Source organism: Periophthalmus magnuspinnatus, chromosome 14 (assembly GCF_009829125.3).
Source record: "Periophthalmus magnuspinnatus isolate fPerMag1 chromosome 14, fPerMag1.2.pri, whole genome shotgun sequence".
Taxonomy (NCBI): Eukaryota; Metazoa; Chordata; class Actinopteri; order Gobiiformes; family Gobiidae; genus Periophthalmus; species Periophthalmus magnuspinnatus.
The window spans coordinates 4,328,786-4,353,936 of NC_047139.1; the positions used below are offsets into that span (position 1 = coordinate 4,328,786).

The 25,151-nt window shown below is 38.1% G+C and overlaps 1 protein-coding gene across 1 annotated transcript in view; it reads left to right on the plus strand.

The window, feature by feature from the left end:
• Positions 1–7,454: 7,454 nt before the first annotated feature.
• The window catches only part of jakmip2 (janus kinase and microtubule interacting protein 2), a 30,618-nt gene continuing 12,921 nt past the window's right edge, over positions 7,455–25,151 (plus strand). The window contains exons 1-12 of the mRNA XM_033978981.2: positions 7,455–7,586; positions 8,851–9,105; positions 12,413–12,655; positions 15,346–15,555; positions 18,084–18,182; positions 20,018–20,164; positions 20,234–20,374; positions 21,378–21,434; positions 21,523–21,645; positions 22,935–23,063; positions 23,633–23,716; positions 24,977–25,039. Coding sequence (XP_033834872.1) covers positions 7,455–7,586; positions 8,851–9,105; positions 12,413–12,655; positions 15,346–15,555; positions 18,084–18,182; positions 20,018–20,164; positions 20,234–20,374; positions 21,378–21,434; positions 21,523–21,645; positions 22,935–23,063; positions 23,633–23,716; positions 24,977–25,039 — 1,683 coding nt within the window. The remainder of the gene's footprint in view (positions 7,587–8,850; positions 9,106–12,412; positions 12,656–15,345; positions 15,556–18,083; positions 18,183–20,017; positions 20,165–20,233; positions 20,375–21,377; positions 21,435–21,522; positions 21,646–22,934; positions 23,064–23,632; positions 23,717–24,976; positions 25,040–25,151) is intronic.

A 25,151-nucleotide genomic window follows, 5' to 3' on the forward strand; every position in this document is an offset into this window, starting at 1 on the left:
CATTTTCAGAAGATGTTCCTCTAATTGTTCATTTTCTTTAATCAAAACACCTTCCAGCTTTGCCAACGCTCCAGTTTTTTGTGTCAAATTCCTCTCCACAGCCAGTTTCTGTATCATGTTTGATATTTGGTCAGACACACGTTTGGCATCTTCTAGATTCTGCTTGTACTCAGTTACTAACTCAAGGTGGCGCTGTTTCCAGTCTTCACTTTGAGATAATTTGGATTTCAAGCTCTCAAACTCATCTCTCTGGCTTTTTAAGATCTCAGTCTCATCTTCTGGTCGTTCAATCGTGGGTTCGTATTTTTGCAGGAGCTGCTCCTTCCTCTCTATAAGGGCTTTGTTTTCTTTTAGAGCCTCTTCCACCGCAAGTTTGAGGAAAATAAATGCCTCTCTCCCGCTGCAAGCCTCTAGGATCTCTTGTCGTAGAGTGACATTGTTTTCTTCGAAAGAGTCCCTGATCGATTTAAAGACCTCACAAGAGTCGGTCAAGTCACTCAGATGTTGCTCCAAGACTTGACCGATCGAATGTTTCACTGGGTTGTCTCCCATTCCTAAATGATCCATTTTTAGCGATGTTTTTCGTCTCCGCTTTTGAATTCGTAGGTTAATATTTGACAAATAAATGCAAATATTGAATTAAAAGCTAAACTGACTCTGGGTAATATGAATTATCCTCAAGAATCGTGCTCGCTCTGCTCTGCTGTGTCAACTGTGGTGAGTTGATTGTTAGTGGTCTTGTCTCGGCACCTCACCCTTACTACGCAGCGGTAGTGATGTCTTTAAGTCCTTTGTGATGTCATAAATGAAGCCGACCAATCAGAGAGCTCGGAGTTCTACCCGGTTTCCAAGCAACCGAGAGGCTGCGTTTCCATGACGTCGTCGAGAGCTCTGTGATTGGCCATTTTCAGATTCTAGAACGCGACGACGTCATTCTCCCAAGAGTCAGATGAACATACAAAGATTAATTTTGTTTTAAAATATTGAATCGCTATGGAAACAGTCGAACTTTTGCATTCATTCTGAAACCCAGTGATCGAAGTAATGTACAAAAACAGACGATTAAAACTAAAAATGCGTTTATTCGATGTATTGTAATGATCTGATGTGTTGTTTTTTTAGCGCAGGGTCCACACCTTTTGTTTGTTTATGTGTCGTTGTTATTTGTATGTGTTGCTATGACGACACGTTGACATGCAGGTTCCACTTCCAGTTGCTGGTCAGTGCAGAGGATTTGTAACTTATTAATGTTCATATCTCAAACACAATAGTGAAATAAAAACACCAGGATCACGTAGAACGGGTCCACACGAACATATCACCACCAAAATGATGAGTCTGACAGCAGCAGTTACAGAGAGAGGAGACAGTTTTTCAATGTAAAGTGAATTGGAGCCAGAGTCGCCGGATGTGCAGCCCATGATCACTTCCTGTTTGGAACGTGTCAGCAGCAGGATAGTTATGTCCATTTATATAAACAGTGTATGGTTTCCTCACACCAGAACACTGCAGGATTAACATAGTGAATTTACACAAATCACTACGACTCACACACAAGCACGGAAATATTTATTTAAATTCATTGCAGATTCATTTTCCTATTTCAAGTCATTTAAACCAAGGCTAGAATTTTTGTGGTTTATAAACTTTTTATAATTTGAGTCATTTCAACTAGATTAAGTCCATAGTATATAGTTCAGGTTTAGTCCTGGTTTAGTTCTGTTTAGTTTAGTTTAGTTCTCTCTCTCTATGTATTTTTGTTTATATATATATTTATGTGTGTGTGTGTGTGTGTGTGTGTGTGTGTATATGTTTACTTTTATCCATCCATCCATCCATTTTCTTCCTCTTATCCGGGGCTGGGTCGCGGGGGCAGCAGTCCAATCAGGGACTCCCAGACTTCCCTCACCCCAGACACGTCCTCCAGCTCCTACGGTCGGACCCCAAGGTGTTTCCAGGCCAGAGCTTCGCCTACTTTTATCTATTTTAATATAATTTGGTCACATTCGGCGGGCCAGATTAATAAACCCAAAGGGCCGTGTGAGGCCCCCGGGCCGTAGTTTGCTCATGTCTGGTCTACAGTCCTTTAGCCAATCAGGACGCAGAACACAATGCACGTTTATACACTAAAAAAAAAACATCCACGAAACAGCGAGACCACAAAAGGTGAGCCGCGATAGAGTGACGGACCACTGTTTTGTCATTTTAATATTTTTCTTATTCTGTAAAACACTTTTGAATGACTTTGCGTACAAATTGTGCTGTACAAATAAACTTGCCTGTGCTGGAGATTTAAGTCTGATACGCTAAAAAGTCCAGATATCGACCTGATAAATCACCAACCAATATATTGATCTGTCTCTACCTCCAAACCGCACACACACACACACACACACACACCCACACACACACACACACGCACACACGCTGTAGTGTGTGCTCCGCTGGGCGTCTCACTGTCCTAAATTTGCCCTAATCCAAGTTTAGTTCTGCTTTTCGTTCCAGTTTAGTCCTAAATTTGCTGTGGTGTCTGTGCGAACGTCAACGCACCTTTTATGCTACAATAACGACACAAACTTTTACTGATTTAACCTCATTAATTTGTGCAGAGTCGGCTTTTAACACGCATAATATAACGACGTACAGCCGCTTTACGATGATAGTCTTTGTCAAACTAATAACTCATTGACAAACAGCTGATGGACGTCGGTTTGTCCCGTCGGTTTGTACACTCTGTGCCCGTGTCTGTGCGTCGTCTCCCTCACTGCGGCACACGACTCCTCCGCTCTCCTCGGGGTAATATTTACGTGCAAAACGCTTTAACGTCGACTTTGACTTTCAATGTGTAATAGGGGCGGCGTGCGGTTAGATAACGTCCGCTGCCGAAACTGTCGTAAGTGAAACAAACGTTTAAAGGAACACTTTCTGCAGCCACGTGTGACTCGGTGCATGTAATATTCTGGACCTGAGTCAAACTGGAGCCGTGTTTCTGCCCCAGTGAGTCCACAAAACACCTGACCGTGCACTTTTCTGGATTTTTCTACGCACATTTATGTTGTTTCTTTCGCCTCCTCTGTCGTATTTTCAACATATAGCCTGTTCTTTGTAACCAACCAGTGTAAAATCGATGCTGTTCTTGTGCCACGTGCAGTTTTAAAAGGCTCATTTTACTCTTTTTCTGATCTATTGTGTGTTATTATCTCGTTTCCTCGTCACAAACAGACCTGGAGTTGTGTTATTGTTTCATTCACACATGTTTAACACACAGACCCTGCAGATTTAGGCTGCGTTTTTCTCTCTCAAAAAAACCCAACACTCTGTTCCACCTTGTGATGTCATCATGCGGTGATACAGGAAGTGCTCCGCTGTGTTTTTAAACTCCACACACCTTCATTTCTAGAATCATTTGGATCATTTCAGCTGTGGAATTGTGCAATCTTTTCTGAACAATAGGTAAAAAAAAAAAAAAAAAGCTGGTAACTTAAACTACCACTTCATGACATCACAAGATTAAAGACCATGATACCTCGACTTTTTTCTTTTTTTAACCATAAATATCACGTTAAAGGAGGTGTCAGCATTTACTTTTGCCTTTTTTCCACAGAACTACCTCTATTTTACACCTGTATCCATCCTTATTTTTCCTTCGATGCATCAAATAATTGTGTGATACCAGTTTAAGTAGAAGAAAAATATAAAAACAAATGTACTTTTGAGTGTTTTTTTTATGCAAGCAAACAATGAAAAAACTATGCGGCCGGCTCAGAAACACTTTATAATACACGTTTGAACAGTAATCGATATTTATACTAGAGATTATGCAGATTGGATTTAGGGTTTGGTTTTTACAGCCCTTCTTATAAAAAATGTCAGGTTTTTATGCAGCTAAGACAATTCCCCATAAATATTCAAAAGCATGATACAAAACTGCGTAATACAACTTCACAAACCTGACGCGATTTGTAGTGATTCTGTTAGCGCGATCCACACTGATTGTACAGTAATGTGATAGTGCTCTGAAGTGGGAGCGACGTAACACAGAGAGCAAAGGCAGAGGAGAGTCAGAACGTCAAAAACGAAACTGAAACTTATTAAACGCGTTAATATATCCCTCTTTAATACCCCGTAGAAGTAAATACCTCCTCTTTAATACCCCGTAGAAGTAAATACCTCCTCTTTAATACCCCGTAGAAGTAAATACCTCCTCTTTAATACCCCGTAGAAGTAAATACCTCCTCTTTAATGCCCCGTAGAAGTAAATACCTCCTCTTTAATACCCCGTAGAAGTAAATACCTCCTCTTTAATGCCCCGTAGAAGTAAATACCTCCTCTTTAATACCCCGTAGAAGTAAATACCTCCTCTTTAATACCCCATAGAAGTAAAATACCTCCTCTTTAATACCCCATAGAAGTAAAATACCTCCTCTTTAATACCCATAGAAGTAAAATACCTCCTCTTTAATACCCCATAGAAGTAAAATACCTCCTCTTTAATACCCCGTAGAAGTAAAATACCTCCTCTTTAATACCCCGTAGAAGTAAATACCTCCTCTTTAATACCCCATAGAAGTAAAATACCTCCTCTTTAATACCCCGTAGAAGTAAATACCTCCTCTTTAATACCCCGTAGAAGTAAATACCTCCTCTTTAATACCCCGTAGAAGTAAATACCTCCTCTTTAATACCCCGTAGAAGTAAATACCTCCTCTTTAATACCCCATAGAAGTAAAATACCTCCTCTTTAATACCCCGTAGAAGTAAATACCTCCTCTTTAATACCCCGTAGAAGTAAATACCTCCTCTTTAATACCCCGTAGAAGTAAATACCTCCTCTTTAATACCCCGTAGAAGTAAATACCTCCTCTTTAATACCCTGTAGAAGTAAATACCTCCTCTTTAATACCCCGTAGAAGTAAATACCTCCTCTTTAATACCCCGTAGAAGTAAATACCTCCTCTTTAATACCCCGTTGAAGTAAATACCTCCTCTTTAATACCCCGTTGAAGTAAATACCTCCTCTTTAATACCCCGTAGAAGTAAATACCTCCTCTTTAATACCCCGTAGAAGTAAAATACTCGCTCTTTAATACCCCATAGAAGTAAAATACTCGCTCTTTAATAGGCCGTAGAAGTAAATACCTCCTCTTTATTACCCCATAGAGGTAAAATACCCCCATTTAATACCCCGTAGAGGTAAAATACCCCCATTTAATACCCCCTAGAGGTAAAATACCTCCTCTTTAATGCCACGTAGAAGTAAAATACCTCCATTTAATACCCCCTAGTGGTAAAATACGCCCATTTATAACCCCCTAGAGGTAAAATACCTCCTCTTTAATACCCCGTAGAAGAAAAATACCCCCATTTAATACCCTGTAGACGTAAAATACCCCCATTTAATACCCCGTGGAAGTAAAATACCCTCATTTAATACCCCGTAGAAGAAAAATACCCCCATTTAATACCCCGTGGAAGTAAAATACCCCCATTTAATACTCTGTAGAGGTAAAATACCTCCTCTTTAATACCCCATAGAGGTAAAATACCCCGTAGAAGTAAAATGCCCCGTCTTTAAATGACATATATCTCAGTGGGAGTTGCTAAAAACCTCCTGATGTTCATGAGACTTAAAAACAGCAGCGAGGAGTCAAAGCTCCGTTTGTTAACAGACCCACTAATCTCTAATCAGGTTATGTCATGTGTAAGATTAAAACGTCCAGCTCGTCCCGGTACATCTGCCTCTCAGTTCAACAGGGTTCAACCGGAAAAACTAAAAGCGTTACGTATTGTGTGTATTATTGTGAATGAGGGATGTATATATGTCTTGAGTTAATGAGTCCTGAAGCTTTGAATGTGCGGATTTGATAATTAACACGAGAGATTCAAAAAGAACACTGGAGTCATGGTCAGGACTGTGCGACTCAAGTTAATCTTCAGACGCGCATTCTCATTCAGAGCTTTGTCCTACTTTCTCTATAGAATTATGTCGCAAAGAAACAAGTTAAATAGCTTAAATTTAATGTTCAGATTCTCAAAAGTCTGAAGTATCCACACTTTTCTCTGTCGTCTCTCGATGATGAGCTCACATGAGATGGTTTTCACGTCACGGCTGTGCCTTGTCAGGGGTCAAGAAATGTCAAAAGTGCAAAACAGGGTCAAAGCAAAAGACTTTTTTTTGTTTTTTTTTTTTTTTGAATGTTCATTTCCAGTGAAAAAACAAAAATTAAATGTTATATCTTGGTCCCATGTGCGCATCCTAGCCCCCAAAAAAGAAATGTAAAACCAAAAACAACATAAATAATAACAATAAATCTGTACTGAGTGACCTGGACCCAAAGCATATTTTTTAAAAGTTTTTAAGCATAAAACATAAAAGCATGTATGATATGATAACCAGTTATTTTGAGTTTATTTTTTGTTTGCTACGTTCAGTTTGTGTTCATTCATAGTTTTGAGCGTTTTGTGAGAATCTACAATGCGACTAATCTTGGAAATAAAGAATAAATATAAAAAAAGTATGTCCAAACTTTTGACTGGTCATGTGTGAAAAATACTGTGTAACTAAAAACAGAAAGAAGCTACTGCACAGCTATTGAACTCAGGATTGAGGATTTTATTTTATTTATTTATTTATTATTTATTTATTATTTTTTTATTTGTTTATTTTTTTATTCAATTTAATTTATTTTATTTCATTTTTGTTTCAATTTTATGATTTTTTTATGTGTATTTTGTTTTATTTTATTTTACTTTGATTTTTTATTTTATTTCATTTGCTTTTTATTTTATAGATTTTTTTAATTGATTTTTTTTATATTTATTTATTTATGTATTTATTTATTTTTTGGAAGGGGTGGGTGTGGGGTCTTGATTTTGTTATACAAATTAAAAAAAAAAAAAGAAAAATGAAAGAACCTACTGTCCCTTTAAGTCGTGCAAAAGTCTCCAAACTCAACAATAATCATTACAGTAACATTATGTCCTCTGCAAACCTCAGAAAATGTTTATTGAGAAAGATGCACCTTGTTCAGAACTTAACAAACAGAAGGCCCAGAGGAAGACCAGAGATAGAGGACATGAACTTATTTGTTATTAGAGGAAGATGCAGATGATGCCGTCAGGTGGAAGCTGCAGATTTGTCGTGCTGGTCCCTGATTCGCTGCGTAAAATTGCGTTCACCAAATGTACTTTATGCTAAATGTAATCAACACTATGAAATTGTCTCATGAGAGAAACATCATTGATTTCCTGCTTTCCTGAGTCTATAACACCGTCCTGTGTGTCTGTCCCCGTCTGTCCCCGTCTGTCCTCTGCAGCTCTTGAGTCTAAAGGAGAATGAAGAAGAGGAGGAACTGGAAACCCTGGAAGCGTTGTGGAAAGTTTTGAGTCAAGTCTCCGGATGACCCTGTCTGAGCCGAAGCATTAGTGTTTTGGGTTGTTTTTTTTTTTTTTAAATGGCCAAGAAAGCCCGCAGCGCAAAGGGCGAAAAGCCTGAGGCGCTCATTTCCGCCCTGCAGGCCGCCAACGAAGACCTCAGATCCAAACTCACCGACATCCAGATCGAACTGCACCAGGAAAAATGCAAGGTACAAACACACACTGCCTCGTCGTTCATGTTTTTACTGTAAACTCACGTCAGGAAGTGAATAAATGGCATTAAAATACCAAAAACACATTCACAGGCCTTTCACGATCGAACTAAATGATGATGATATAATATTTGCATTAATTACACAAAGAATAAAAGCCAGATTTGATTGATTTGAAGGTAATATCTGTGTAACTCCTCAGTCCAGGTCTGATCCATTGAAAAGAAAAATTAAATCTGTCGACTGGACAAAATGTTGTAGGAGTGAAGACTTTTCGCTGCTCGTCCAAACCTCAGAACTGAAGAAGCGTCTTGGACGAGCAGCGTTTTTTGTGATTTGAGGGTGGCGTTTTAGGTGAACTCTGATTCAAACACAGCCGAATGTATTTGCTCTTAAAATAAATAAATACATACATGCATAAATAAATAAGTTATAATAAAATACAGTAAAATACAATTAAAAAAATACAGTAAAATATAATAAAAAAATACAATACAGTAAAATAAAATAAAAAACAATAAAATAAAAATACATTAAAATAAATAATACAATAAAAAATAAAATACAGTAAAATATAATAAAGTATAAAGTATAATAAAATAAAAATAAATAAAAAATAAAATACAATAAAATACAGAAAAATATACAATACAATAAAATAAAATACAGTAAAATAAAATACAATAAAATAAAATACAGTAAAATAAAATACAATACAATACAATAAAATACAGTAAAATAATATAAAACACAATAAAATACAATAAAATAAATATAAAACCATTGGCTCTGCTAACAGTAACTCCAAAAACTCTCTGAAGTCGTCTGCAGCATGAAAACACTTCTCACGTGACTGTAGACGCTTTAAGACGTCCAGAGATGCCTTGTGTTTTGCCTGTGAATGTTAAGTGTGAATTCCAGTGCGTGTGAATGTTAATAACAGAAGACTGAGCAGGTTAAATATTAATATTGTCAGATGTACAGTGTGTCCTCCACGTCCTCCTCACGTGGGGCTAGTGTATTTACATTTTAAGCATTTTTTAATGAAAAAAACGTACGTGGGAACTCTCAAACTGTTTTATTTTATATATTTTTTCTGTATTATAATTTAGCACCATATTTTACTGTAATAAAAGTAAACTCAATTCATATAAACTGTATATTTCTTTGCCAATACACATTTTAGATTTACTTTGACTCCAGTAACGGTGAGAGAGTAGCAGTACAGTGACACCGCTGAATATGTTTCTTTGTGTTTCAGGTGAGCAAACTGGAGCGCGACAAGGTGCAGGAGGTGAAGCGTGCGCGCGAGCAGGAGCAGCATCGGCACACGGCGGCGCTGACGGAGCAGAGGGCCAAATGGCACGAGGAGAAGCAGAAAGAGCTCCAGGCTTTGAGGGAGAACCTGACCAGGCAGCACGAGCAGGAGCTGGCCCGACACGCCAAGATCAAGGAGCAGGAGAACCAGAGACTCAAGGCCGCCATCAACGCCATGAGGGACGGCAGCGGGGAGAAGGTGAGGAGCGCGTGTAAACTACAAAATAAAATAACATTACTACGTGAGCGATGGTTCGTTTAAGAGGGAGGGAGCTGTGGATGGAGATGCGTTTTCAGGTCTGTTTTGAGTTAATGTCTGTGTCATCCCTCAGTCGTCCAGGTCTGATCCACGGGAAGAGCCCATGAGTCATATTAGCCTGAGTCACACTTAGCGGAGTCATTCAGCTCTTAATAAAAGCCAAAAGTAAAATGTTTGTTAAGAAAGACAATCCTTAAGCAGGAATCGAGGCTTTTAGACATCATCTATCTCCCTTCTATAACTCCATCATCAGACCCAAAGTGAACACAGGAGACAAAGAGAACAACAGAGCGAGTCAGGATGCTAAAAGGCGTGAAATCGCTCATTATTTATTGAGTTTAATTGACTTTTTTTAAAGGTGGTAAAGGTGGAGTCCCTGTTTAGACTGATGCCCCCGCGACACGACCTCGGATAAAAGGAAGAAAACGGATGGATGGATTGACTTTTTAAAGCTTTTGACTATATTTCCTCATAAGCAGCACAGTGTTTTTAATACTTACATCTTCTGCAGACTCGTTCTGATTATGTCTGATATAAAGACATTTAATAGTTACTAATTGGGGAAAAAAAAACAACAAATTGATACTTAGTTGAATATAATAATGCAGCTGGACATTTCCTGAAGCACAGTATTTGTTTTAATCATCACTGTGGTGTAAAAAACAGTGCAGGGTATAGAGCACATGTGTCAAACTCAAGGCCCAGGGGCCAAATGCGGCTCGCCACGTCATTTTATGTGGCCCGCGAGAAGATAAATTAAAAGGCATGGCTGTCATTTTAAAATAAGTCTATGCTGCTTTAATGTTTGCACTGACAATAAACTAATGAGACTTTCCCAGCAAGTGGAACTGACAAATATTTGCAAATAATCATCACAAAATGTTCATGAAGAGGAAAATTGTCGGCGTGGAAGGACGTCGACATTTTGACACCAAACACAGAGCTAAGTACGCAAAAGTGAGTCTGCAAGAAAAACAACAAATTGTCCAATAATTAAAAGGCTGTAAAAGGCTGAATTTGACACAGATACACACTTTTAAAAATGTCAGTTTATCACAGAAACCGTTATTTAACAAGTTAAAAAGTAATTACATTTATTTTACATGACATTCGGTTACATTTAGTGATATTTACACGGCCGCACAGTCACATCTGGCCCTTGATGGCGGCCATTTTGCTGATGTGGCCCTCGGTGAAAATGAGTTTGACGCCCCTGGTCTAGAGTCTGTTTCTCGTATATTATGTTAAACACTTTTATGTGAATGGAAGCAACTACATAACCTTTGGGCATTATTTAATTAAAATGTCCACAGCCGCTCTGCGTGAGGAACAACAGAGTTTGACACTGTTGTTATTAAAGACACACATCCTCTTTGGCTTGAAGACGAAGCTTTAGGGTGTACTACTACTACTACTACTACTACTACTACTACTACTACTACTACTACTACTACTGCTGCTACTACAAAACTCTTTAAAATAACCACCTCAGTCATCCATCTTAAGTCTGAAAATCCATATAATTCTGCCGTAGGGAACTGTTTCAGGGAAGAACTGGTCTATTCCACCAACACGAGTCAATCTGTTTATTATAAGCTCTATTAATCCTCACATTAGACCTGGAGTTATTTCTGTTTCAAATCAATAAGTTCAAACAATCAGGATTCAAAATATACTTCAGAGATCAGTTCTGCAGTTTTAGACCTACAGGATGTCCATAAAGTCTTTATACAGTATTAATTAGATTTGTTCTGTTGTACTCATTGGTTATAAACGTTTTTAATCACATGTGCAGTCGGATTATCGGTCCGTTTTTCTTCCATAAGAGCCCAGTCACTGCAGACCTCAGCCTTTTGACTGAATCTGCGGCACCACAACTGCAGGACCTTCAACCAACCAGCGTTTTCCAGCAGGATGGTCCCGCCACACTGGGGTCTGCATGTTCATGATCTCAGTGTAATCCCTCAGTCGTACAGGTCTGATCTATAGCAAAAGACGAAATTAAATCTGTCAGCTGGACAAAAAGCTGTAGGAGTGAAGACGTTTTGCTGCTCATCCAAGTCTCTTCTTCTGTCAGGTCTGGTCAGATTATTGCTGCTGGACACTGCCTTATATCTGTCCGTCTTAAAACATATTTATTCAGACACTTAATAATGTTGTGACACATTATCGTTATTTATATTTTGTTGTATTACTGTATTTTATTCGATTTTATTCTCCTATTTTACTGTTTTAGTATGATTTTAACTTGTTTTTAATTTGATTTTACTGGAAAGCACTGTGGTCACCGTGAGTGTTTTAAAGTGCTCTATAAATAAACGTTGACTGATTGAATGATTGAAAGCTAAGATCTGAACTTCACTATCTTTAAAGGAGTGGTTAGTGTCTTTGAGATGTAGATGAACAGCAGACTGGGGTCCTGAGCTGCTCTCTCGCTACACTGAATGGAGGAGACTGCATTACCCTACATTACATTAGCTCCTCCCTTCAGACAGATATAAGGCAGTGTCCAGCAGTGATCTGACCAGAACTGAAGAAGAAGAGACTTGGACGAGCAGAGAAACGTCTTCACTCCCACAGCGATTTGTCCAGTTGACAGATTTAATTTCGTCTTTTGCTATGCTCATGAGTTCCTTAGTCAAACATTTCCAGACCGTTGGATTAGAAGAGATGAACCAACTCCATTCGCACCACGTTCACCAGATCTCACACCTCTGGATTTCTTTTTATGGAGCCGTATTAAAGATCTCGTGTATCGAACAAAGACATGAGACATTACTGAACTAAACCAAAAGACACAGATGCGATTGAACCATTAATGAGTCTCTGCTACAGCGAAACACGGCGAGAAATCCAGCCCGGTCTTGATGTGCTTTTGTGTCGCTAATGAAGCCCATTTAGAGGTGGATTAAATGAGATAAAGACTTAGGAAACCACTGAGCACAATAGAACAAGTCTGATTAACATATCTTCTCAATTTCCTTTGTAATTTATTTATGGACACCCTGTATTTCTCTTATGAAGCAGTTTTCAGTCATCAAAATGTAAAATGATGATTTGTTTAATACTTAATTCTCCCCTAAAACTAATAATACGTCTTGTTTAGCCCAAAAAAACATGATCAGGTTCAACAAACGTGGATTTATTGTTTGCGTACGTCCTTGAAAAACAGCCCAGACTTCCCTCCGTCGACAGTTAACATACCGAATTATGAAACGCTGTTAACATCTTACATTTTCTTTTTCAGGTGCGCACGGCTCTGACTCTGGAGGCTCGGGAGGAGGCGAGGCGGTTCTTCGACCAGGAGCGGGTGAAGCTGCTGCAGGAGATCGCCGAGCTCAAATCGTCCAAAAAGCAAACGGACGAAGCTCTGAGTCACATGATCCAGGCCGACAAGATGAAGGCGGGCGACCTGCGAGTGGAGCACCAGCAGCACCAGGAGCAGATATCCAAGATCAAATGGGACTGCGAGAGGGACATACGCCGACTGGTACGCACGAACGGGTGTTGGATGACGTCACTACATCATATAGGCCAATAATATTTAATAAACAAGAGGGACGACTAAAATTAATATTCTTAAAATGCGGATTTGTGTTGTACTACAAGACGTGAATGGGTCCAGTCCATAGAAGTGAAATAAGTGAGTCTGACGTCACCCACAGCGTTCAGCTCCAGTCAAATGAAGCTAATCGGGGCTAGCAGTTATAGCAGTAAATTTGGAGCGCAAGTATCATAGCAACCAAAGAGCCAATCCAGAGCGAGGCTGTTAAAGGTAACGCCCCTTCCCGCCTGCACCGCTGGTTTAGCAGGGAGCGTGCGCTTAGCAAGAAAATGACACAAAAAAATAATAATTCAAACTAACAAATAAATTAATAAACTCAAAATAACTAAAAAAGAAAATGTCAACAAAACAAAACAAAATAACAAATTAATAAACTCAAAATAATAAAAAAGAAAGAAAATTACAAAAAAAATTCAAAATGACAAATAAATAAATAAACTCAAAAAAACTTAAAAAAAGAAAAAAAAATGACAAAAAAACAAAATAACAAATAAATAAACTCAAAATAATTTAAAGAAAGAAAATGACAAAAAAACAAAATAACAAATAATGTCAAAATAATAAAAAAGAAAGAAAATGACAAAAAAATTCAAAATAACAAATAAACTCAAAATAACTAAAAAAAAGAAAGAAAATGACAAAAAAACAAAATAACAAATAATGTCAAAATAATAAAAAAAGAAAGAAAATGACAAAAAAATTCAAACTAACAAATAAACTCAAAATAACTAAAAAAAAGAAAGAAAATGACAAAAAAAATCTAAATAACAAATAAATAAACTCAAAATAACTAAAAATAAAAAAGAAAGAAAATGACAAAAAAAAATTCAAAATAACAAATAAATAGATAAACTAACTCAAAAAAAAAAAAAGAATAAATAAAAAGGGCAGCGCTGTCAATCAAACCTGTTGCTAACGCTAGCAGGAGTGACTTCATGGAAAGAAGTCGCCTGATTCGTCTGTTTTTAATGTTCATATCTTGATTTACAGACACAATAGTGAAATAAAAGCCCCAGGATCATGTAGAGCGGGTTAATACGAACATTTAAGACCAAAATGACGAGTCTGACAGCAGCAGGGACAGAGAGAGGACAAAAAGCGGCTAGCAGGGTAGCTATGTCCATTTACATAAACAGTCTATGGTCTGGTCACTGACAGAAATGATCAGGTTCAACATTTGTGAATTTACTCTTTAGATATTTCATGGCAAAGTACAATGTAATTAATAGGAAAATTTGCTTCGTCCCATTCTTAAATCTGAAATCCATCAATGCAAACACAAATTACACAAGGAGTAATCACCAGGATGTTGCCATAGCGATACATCCATGTCTCTCCAGGAACCTGCAGAACTCCATATTTATTGTATATTGTGTAACTCTTTAAAGCAGCTGTACCCAATTGTTTTGTTATGTTATACAGCTAAATTTGTCTTACCCAAGTACAGTTATATGGTAAAAGCAGCACTTAGGGTCAAAATGAAACCGCTGTGCGCTGTTTGCATCTAATTATAAAGCATTTCTGTTTAAAAATGAGGACGAGATTTGGACCAGATTTGAACTAGTTTGTTTTTTCACATTTTTAAGACAGTAAAAATCAGATACAGCGGCTTTAACTACAGAAAAACAATTTTATTCATATTTTAGCTACTACTTTTCTATTAAATACCACGTTTAACTCATCATTAAACAAAGCAGCACTGCCACACCTGTATAAATCACATATTCTTTTTCTTTTTTTTACCTTTTTATTCAAGTTTTTGAGCATAATAGTTGGTAATAACCTTATATATGTGTTATTAATATAGCTTAATAGAAAAAAGTAAATTAATAAATAAATAAAATCAATATATAACATTTAAAATATAAAAAATACATAAAAAACATACAAAGATATAGTAAAATTAATCAAATAAAATAAGAAAATAAAACAAAGATATAGTAAAATTAATCAAATAAAATAAGAAAATAAAACAAAGATATAGTAAAATTAAACAAATAAAAGAAGAAAATAAAACAAAGATATAGTAAAATTAATCAAATAAAATAAGAAAATCAAACAAAAATATAGTAAAATTAATCAAATAAAATAAGAAAATAAAACAAAGATATAGTAAAATTAAACAAATAAAATAAGAAAATAAAACAAAGATATAGTAAAATTAAACAAATAAAATAAGAAAATAAAACAGACAAAGATATAGTCAAATTAATCAAATAAAATAAGAAAATAAAACAAAGATATAGTAAAATTAAACAAATAAAATGAGAAAATAAAACAGACAAAGATATAGTAAAATTAATCAAAGAAAATAAGAAAATAAAACAGACAAAGATGTAGTAAAATTAATCAAATAAAATAAGAAAATAAAACAAAGATATAGTAAAATTAAACAAATAAAATAAGAAAATAATTAAATTAAATAAAAATACAGGAGATGGCGTGGGTCAGGAAACATACTCTATACTATTTGGACATGTTTCATTACGTCATACAAAAAATTAGTGTAAATTTAGATTTTTTTGTTTCCAATTCAATACAATAGTCTTTTAGCCAGTTATGTTACAAATTTGTCAAATGATTCTTGTTCATAACTCACATATTCTTTGTCGTAGGTGGATGAGATCAAATCCAAGGACCGCACCATCTTCGCTTTGGAAAAGGAGCTGGAGTCCACCACCGGGTTCCTCCAGAAGCTCCAGCTGCAGAAGGACGCCCTGGACGAGCAGCTGTTCCTGGTGAAAGAGGCTGAATGTGGCCTGGGGAGCCCCAAACGAGAGATCCCCGGGAGAGTCGGTGATGGAGCAGAGCACTGTGGAAGTCCAGTAAGTCATGGTCTGGTTTTGTTGAGCCGATAAACCCAAACTTAGCTCTAGACTCTGGAAATATCTGCTCTAAGAAACACAGATGGGGTTGTTTACACGTGAGGGACGGGACAATAAACAATAATATCGTTTATCGTGATGAAAAGGGTCGACAATAATCGTTCGTGGGACATTTTATATAACCGCCAACAAAGATAATCGCCATTATTTCACCAGAAAGTGCAGAAAAAACGACTTATCCACAGGGGAGTCGACAGAGGGGGACAAAGGGGTCTGTTGTCCGGGGCCCCAGGGTCTTAGGGGGCCCAGAATTGGACTCTCTTCCTATTAATTTGTATTACGATGGGCCATGCGAGGCTTTTTGCCCCGGGCCCCCCAAATTTCAATCGACTGCCCTGCTCATCTTCTCTGTTAAAGTTGTAATTATTCATATCCATAACAACTTTAATCACTTTTATCGTGATACAATCGTTAAACGCAATTATTTTGACCGTGATAATCGTCACGTAAAATTTCATTATCGTCTGTTTTGTGCTTTTACTGTAGTTCTTTCTACAAGACGAGATGAAACATGAGATTTGGTCCATGAGCCGAGATGACAGTTTCACATAATTTATACTAAATAAATTGGACAGTTCAGTTCTTGCCCCATCTCTGCTGTTCTTCACTTCAATTCAGTTCAGTTCAATTTTACTGCTATAGCACATTTAAAATACAACTTAAGCTGCCCAAAGTGCGTCACATAAACAACAACAACAACAAAAAACAACAACAGATAAACATAAAATACAAAGTCAAAGAACAATAAACCAATAAAACACGGAGATATCCTGCAGAGCTAGAACCAAATGTCAGGAAGAAGAGGTGCGGTTTTTAGTCTGGTCTTAAACTGCTCTACAGAGGGAGAGAATCTGACAGGCAGAGGGCGCTGTGCCGTAGTCTGGGCGGTGCCACAGAAAAGGCTTGGTCTCCTCTGGTCCTCCTCGGGGCTGTGGGTGGAGTACAGGGCTGCAGTAACTCCCGAAGATAAAGAGGAACCCATAGAGCGCTGACATTTAAAAAAACAATCGGTAACATTTTAGATTTCACCCGATATGAAATAGGGAGCCAGTTCTGAACCGTGCTAGCCGCCGCGTTCCATCGTCGTCGCTCCTCTCTCTGTCTCTGCTGCTGTCAGACTCATCGTTTGGTCTTAAAATGTTCGTATTAACCCGCTCTACATGATACGGGTATTTTTACTTGACTACCGTATCCGTGGATCAAGATATGAACATTAATAACAGACAAATCAGGCGCCTCCTTTCCCTGAGGTCACTCCCGTTAGCATTAGCAACAGGTTTGATTAACAGCGTTGCTAAGTGCCCCGCTAAACGAACGGAAAGGGCCGTTACATTCTGGATTAGCTCTTTGGTTGCTATGCTATCAGAACTCGGCTCCAGATTAGCCGCTATAACCGCTCCGGCCTCGATGAGCTTCATTTGACTGGAGCCGAACGCCGTGGGTGACGTCGGACGCACTTAATCCACTTCTTTATACGGTTTACAGCGGGTGTGTCAAACGTATTTTCACAGAGGGCCACATCATCACAATGGTCGCTCTCAAAGGGCCAGATGTAACCAAATGTAATGTAAAATAAATGCAACTACCGTAAATTTCGGACTATAAGCCGCTACATTTCTTTCCCCACACTTTGAACCCTGCGGCTTATACAACAGTGCGGCTAATTTATAGATTTTTACTGTCTAACGGCCACTGGGGGGGCACTCTAACAGTAAATGCATAAGTGAGACATGGGGAAAGATTATGAACTGATGCTTTTCAGACACAATTAAACAAAAAAAAGAAAAAAAAAAAGCGTTTCCTAAATAAAAAAATAAAAAAAAAACCTGTTAACCGTCTTTCTGTGTAAATATCACATGTTACATCACAAAAACCTGCGGCTTATATTCAGGTGCGGCTTATATATGTACAAAATAGATTTTCTTTTCAAATTTAGCTGGTGCGGCTCATATTCAGGTGCGCTCTATAGTCCAAAATTTACGGTACTTTTTCGATATTTATTACGTATTCAAGTTACAAATATGGCATACGGATTTGCATAGATATGAAAAAATGTCTGTGTAACTGTGTATCCTGATAAACCGATAGTCATACCTTTTAATTTACTCTGTCGCAGGCCACATAGCATGACCTGGTGGCCCACATTTTGCCCACGGGCCTTGAGTTTGACACATGTGGTCTATGGTTTTAGACAAGTCTAAACCAGCAGCTGCGCCCGTCCCATCGTCTGAAACCCCCTGTGCCACTCTGTAATTATTTGTAAAGTAACCTTTGGCCCAGTTCTGCATCTACAGTTTACCCACGTGCCCCGTCAAAACTAACATTTTAATTATTGTTTCCGAAAGTCAACCATTACGAGACCAAACATGTGACAAATGCTGCGTTACATTTTGCCCTTTGGAGTCTCACACACAGCTTTACATTGAATTGGATTAACTCTTGAATTAAATTATGTGATTTCCTTCCAGGACATGAGGAGAAATCAGAAACGTGTCGCAGAGCTCAACTCAACAATACGAAAACTGGAAGATCGCAATTCTCTGCTGGTTGATGAGAGGAATGAGCTGGTAAGACGATTTTAAACTATTTTGTTTTGTTTTCAGATTGGGGCAGTGGTGCTATCAGTTTATCAATGGTGTTATATATGTTGTTAAAGACACTATACGCAATTTTTCCCCATGTATTTGAGCAAAATTTAGCTTTATCCAGTAGAGATAGATTGTACAAGCAGCTCTCGAGGTCAAAATAAGCTCTTATGTACTGTCTGCGTTTACTGTCATGGCAAAACTCCGCCCTGGGCTCTGACAGTTGTGAAAAGTGCTTATAAACTCATTGCTGTGAGTAATTAGGATGCTCGTAATGTACAAGGAAAGTGAGGAAGAGGAGGCCTGTCACAATAAGTAAACATAGACCAGAAACGATAATACTGAAACTGTTTTTTTTTTTGCCACTGACGCAACAATCCTAGAGCAGATTTAAACCACAAAAACTGTTCTTATACTGTTAAATAAATAAATAAATAAATAAATGTGAGATCCAATAAATAAACAGCAGATTGAAACACTTTAGTTTGCATCTGTAATGAGTCAAAGACGTTATTAATTCAATCTTTTACGGCTTAAATCTGATCATAAAGCCAAAAAATTACCAAAAAAGTGCAAAGAAAATGTACACACGACAAAGATATAGTAATTATCATGACAGGCGTAAGGAGGTGTAACATTAGAAACCCTTTAAAATGAACTATTTTAGTTTTTTCATTCTTTTAAGACATTAAACATTATGTACAGTGTGTTTATTATTATTTTTTTTATATTTGTTGTTGCTCTGTTTCATGTTTAACGCGTCATAACGAGCACAAATGCAGTCGTGCTTTTTCACAATAATGTTCTCTACACGTTAATTAATGTGCAGTGTTTTTATTCAAATAATTTAAATGAGCAGATATGTTGTTTTTTTTAACAAATATATCTTTTTATTAGTTGCGATTTTGATCTAAATTCTACACGAGCCATTGAGGATCAGATATAGTGGGATGATAGACCTTGTAATTAATATACTGTAAATTTCAGACTATAGAGCCTGTATATAAACCGCAGCAGCTACCGGTAAGTTTAAAAAGAGAATCAATTTTGTACATATGAGATATTTACACAGAAAGACGGTACACAGAGGTTTTTTTTAGTTTTAGTTTAAAACCGCACCAACACGGGACATCTGCTTTTATTTCCTCTGAAAACTTTTGTCGTCTTTTTACATCGACTAAGTTCTTCCCACTGCCGCCTCCAACGTCGCACCATCGTTTCATTGATGCCAAACTTTCGTGCAGTGGCTCTATTTCCTTCTTTGACGTCAGATCCATTGCCTTTATCTTAAAACCTGCATCATTTTCATTTCTTCGTGTGTTTTCCGTGATGAGGCTGTGACATGATGCGCAAAATAACAGTTCAAAATCAAAATTAGTGTATTCTTCAGCGCGTAATCTTTACCACATCTGTCTCACTTTTGCGTTTACTGCTACAGAGCGCCCCCCGGTGGATGTTAGTCAGTAAAAATCTATAAATTAGCTGCACCGTTGTATAAGCCACAGGGTTCAAAGCGTGGGGAAAAAAGTAGCTGATTATAGTCCAGAATTTATGGTACTAGTGACAAAGTTCAGTATAGTTAAAACGAGCTGCTACTCTTGTCTAATTTAGCGTGTCCTTATATTTCCACACGACGCTTCTAAATCAGACCTAAACTGGGAATAAACCGGGACCAGACCAGGTCATATATGAACGCTGCCTGAGAGAATTACATCATCATCTTGTAAAATGTGATATTTAATGCACAGGTGGTTGTAATCCTATGTGTTATCGCTATAAAGTCAAATAAAAACCCATTTGTTGTGTGTTTCCTGCAGGTAAAACGTGTAAGAGAAGGAGAGAAGCAGTGTAAGCCTTTGCTGGACAAGAACAAACTGCTCCATAAAAGAAACGACGACTTGAGTCAAACCATCCAAAAGCTGGAGGAGAAACTCAAAGCTCTGTCCAAAGAAAACTCAGAAATGGTCAGTTCACGGTGTGTAATGTTTTATAACCCGCTGGACTTGGACTTTATGTGAAATGTGTCTGTGCAGAAAGAGAAGATAAGTTCACATCCTCCTCTGAAGAAACTCAAGTCCCTGAATGATCTGGACCAAGCTCACGACGACCAGGAAATCGCCTTTTTGAAGCTGCAGGTCCTGGAGCAGCAGAGCATGATCGACGAGCTCACCAGGGTACGCTTTTAATTCATAACGGTCCTGTTCAGAGTCACTGTACGCAGCTGATTTGGCTCTACAAACAGCCCGGCTTTGAGATATGACGCAAAAATACAAAACACAAAACAATATTTGACAATTCTTACCAATATTTTAAGGTAGTTTAAGGTGGAAATGTCAGGGTGTAGGTGCGTTTGTGAGAGTCTGAGTGTGTGAGTTAAATTAGAGGAAATAAACTAAATGGTATGGACATGAAGGTGGAGAGGGAGAAGGTGCAGAGGGAGAAGATGGAGAGGGAGAAGGTGGAGAGAGAGAAGGTGGAGAGGGAGAAGGTGCAGAGGGAAAAGGTGCAGAGGGAGAAGGTGCAGAGGGAGAAGGTGCAGAGGGAGAAGGTGGAGAGGGAGAAGGTGGAGAGGGAGAAGGTGGAGAGGGAGAAGGTGGAGAGGGAGAAGGAGCAGAGGTAGAAGGAGCAGAGGGAGAAGGTGCAGAGGGAGAAGGTGCAGAGGGAAAAGGTGCAGAGGGAAAAGGTGCAGATGGAAAAGGTGGAGAGAGAGAAGGTGGAGAGGGAGAAGGTGCAGAGGGAAAAGGTGCAGATGGAAAAGGTGGAGAGAGAGAAGGTGGAGAGGGAGAAGGTGCAGAGGGAAAAGGTGCAGAGGGAGAAGGTGGAGAGGGAGAAGGTGGAGAGGTAGAAGGTGCAGTAGGAGTGAAGTGAAGTCCGAGCTCGTCTGTCGTCTGTTCTTACAGAGTCGCTCCCGAGCTCCACCTGCTCAGAGCAGAACAATTAAATACACTGCCACAAGGGGGCAGCCAAGATGGGGCCGTGACACTGGGTAACCAGAAAATGAAACTGTAATCATATTTTTTGATAATTATAATAATTATCTGGAGTATATAGAGTTAAAAACACATGAAAAGACTTTTATAACAAAATAATCTTTCCTTGCACCTTATAACAAATACTTTCTATGTGACTATAAGTATTAGGAAGGAATACTTATTAATGTAACCTTTTACTTTCCAGGACAGAGAAAAGCTTCTCCGAAAGAAAAGGCATAAAAGAAGCTCCAGACCCATTAAGGTAAACGTAGATATTACTCAGTAAATACTGTAAATACTGTAAATACTCGTGTAGTTGTCCAGGTGGTCACTCGTGTGTACTTTCACAGAGACATATCGTAGTGGACACGTTTTTCGGGTACGATGAAGAGTCCATGGACTCAGAGACTTCGTCCGTGGCCTCGTATCGGATGGACCGGACTCCAGCGACGCCCGACGAGGACATCGAAGACGTGAGTGATAAAAGTATAATGTAGTATAATGTAGTATAATGTAGTATAATGTAGTATAATGTAAGTAATAAAACCATAACGCTAACAGAGGCAGTACTCTGGGAATGTACTTATACACTATGTATTTGATTCATTTAAAGTAGTAGTAGTAGTAGTAGTACAACAAGTAGTAGTAGTAGTAGTAGTAGTACAACAAGAAGTAGTAGTAGTAGTAGTACAACAAGAAGTAGTAGTAGTAGTAGTACAACAAGAAGTAGTAGTAGTAGAAGTAGTAGTAGTAGTAGTAGTAGTACAACAAGAAGTTGTAGTAGTAGTAGTAGTAGTAGTACAACAAGAAGTTGCAGTAGTAGTAGTAGTAGTACAACAAGAAGTTGTAGTAGTAATAGTAGTAGTAGTACAACAAGAAGTTGTAGTAGTAGTAGTAGTAGTAGTACAACAAGAAGTTGTAGTAGTAGTAGTAGTAGTAGTACAACAAGAAGTAGTAGTAGTAGTAGTAGTACAACAAGAAGTAGTAGTAGTAGTAGTAGTACAACAAGAAGTAGTAGTAGTAGTAGTAGTACAACAAGAAGTAGTAGTAGTAGTAGTAGTAGTAGTACAACAAGAAGTAGAAGTAGTTGTAGTAGTAGTAGTAGTAGAACAAGAAGTTGTAGTAGAAGTAGTAGTAGTAGTAGTAGAACAAGAAGTTGTAGTAGAAGTAGTCGTAGTAGTCGTAGTAGTCGTAGTAGTAGTAGTCGTAGTAGTAGTAGTCGTAGTAGTAGTAGTCGTAGTAGTAGTAGAAGTAGTCGCAGTCGTAGTAGTAGTAGAAGTAGTCGTAGTAGTAGTAGTAGTAGTAGTCGTAGTAGTCGTAGTAGTAGTAGTCGTAGAAGTAGTAGAAGTAGTCGCAGTAGTAGTAGTCGTAGTAGAAGTAGTCGTAGTAGTAGTAGTAGTCGTAGTAGAAGTAGTCGTAGTAGTAGTAGTAGTCGTAGTAGTAGTAGTCGCAGTAGTGAGTTTTTTTGTCACATGTACTTTCATTGTCCACACTCTGTACATATGATGCACATTTCTGACCTATTTACCGTCACATTCCAGATAAATCCATAAATCAAAGACATGAACAATAATAACAGACCAAACAGCATCTCCAACATCCTGGCTCCTGATTGGCTCTCTGGTTGCTATGAAACACTCTCTGTTTTCCAAATATAGAACTTAGCGCTTGTGGTAGTAAAAAAGTCAGGAAATCACCCATACGACTCAAACGTTTCTAACCCTCCCATGACCTTTGACCTCCCTGTTTGCTCGTGACCCAGGCCGTAACGAACGAGGAGTCGGAGCTGCGTTTCCGTCAGCTGACCCGCGAGTACCAGGCCCTGCAGCGAGCCTACGCCCTCCTACAGGAGCAGAAGGGCGGCCTGCTGGACGCCGAGATGGAGGCCAAGGCGAGTCTGACAGTTTGAGACATTTGTACTATATTTTTATTACTTTCACTTTCATTTTGAGGAAATATACGACAGGAATAGTGCGAGAAAATGAATTAACGACTCTGTAAGGGATTTTTTTCTCTGTATCCGCGCAAAATTCGTCTCGCCGCAGCACAGATATTGTACGTTTTAAGCATTTCTTTAGGTTAAACGTTAAAAAAGTAAGTCCGCTGTGTATCTGCATGTAATTATAAAGCATTTTCCTTTCTAAAAATCAGGAAGTTAGCAGTTTACATGCTAGCTTTTGCTAGCTTGACTCCGCTCTGTTTTAGAAAGTTGTGAAAAGAGCTTATAAACTCAACATGGTGAGTCATTAGGATGTTCTGAATGTATAAATTAAATGAGGAATAACTTTGGACCACTGTAAACTGTTCAAAATAAACTCGTTCTGGTCATGTTTTAAGAAAAATCCCGCACAGTGGCTTTAATAAAATACATAAAGACATCCAGGAAGCTCTTGTCAGGCTTATGGAACCTGTTTTTTTGTTGTTTTTTTTCAACTAATCATTTTATTTTCATGTTTTTAGGCTCAAGAACAAATAAAAGGGGAAGTTCTCAGGTACAAAGCCAAAATAGAGGATTTGGAAAAAGAGCTGGCCCATAAAGGACAGGTGAGAACAAGAAAACAACACGAGTGACGGACGAATGTGTCGGTCTGTCGCCATAATCACTGTATCCACTCATGGTTTGAAACGTGACACATGGAACGGTCATTTTTGGGGGTCAATATTTATCATGGGGACTTTTTCCTTGTACAAATTGAACATTTTTGGTTATTTTTCTGTGTTTTGATCCGATTTAAGCTGTAGAAGTTTGAATCATGAACTTCTATGACTCGTTATAGATAAAACTAACTACCGTATTTTCCGGATTATAAGTCACACTTTTTTTCATAGTTTGTCCGGGGGTGCGACTTATACTCAGATGCGACTTATATGTGGAATTATGCAAGTGTAGAGTTTCACATCTTTGTTCTTGTGACACTTGTGTACCAGTATCACAGCCGTGTACCCCCAGAGCGGCGCTTCGTTTACTTCCAGAGCAAAAAATGCGACTTATACTCCAGAGCGACATATACTCCGGTGCAACTTATACTCCGGTGCGACTTATATTCTGGAGCGACTTATACTCCGACTTATACTCCAGTGCGACTTATACTCCGGTGCGACTTATACTCCGACTTATACTCCGGTGCGACTTATACTCCGGAGCGGCATGTACTCCAGAGCGACTTATACATTATTACGCTTTTTTTTTAGCGGTGCGACTTATACTCCAGAAAATACGGTACTTAACTGTTGCATTCTGGCGTTTGTTTATTTATTGCACATTTAGAATATCCAGCAGAGACCATACTGGGAATTTAGTTATAAGCTGTGTATTTGATTCATTTAAACACAAAGTAGTAGTAGTAGAAGTTGTAGTTGTAGTTGTAGTAGTTGTAGTAGTAGGAGGAGGAGCAGTAGCAGTAGTAGACGTCTTCTTACACAGTGATTCTCTAATGATTTTTTGTGTGATATGTATAATTTTATTGTGTCAGCTACTACTACCATCGACCCCTAGAGCGGCGCTTCATTTACTTCCGGAGCAAAAAATGCGACTTATATATGTGTTTTTTCTTCATTATTACACATTTTTTCACTGGTGCAACTTATACTCCGGAAAATATGGTACTTAACTGTTGCATTCTGGCGTTTATTTATTGCACATTTAGAATATTTTTATTATATTATTTTATATTATTGTTTATCGTCTATATTTACTTCAAAATGTGTTATCGTGACAGGCCTGCTAATATGCTAACTCGATCACGCTGTATGTAGCTGCATTGGAATACCGCCTGAGGAACCGTATAACTTACTCTGTTTCAGGACTCCAAATGGGTGGAGGAGAAGCAGCTGTTTCTACAAAGGAATCAGGAGTTATTAGATAAGGTTTGAAACAGTATTGATACTTTGGTTGATCAATTCTGCTTTTTTTTTTTCCACTGGAAGCTAATTTTCTGATCTGTTATAATGTTTCCTCGTCACAAACAGACCTGGAGTT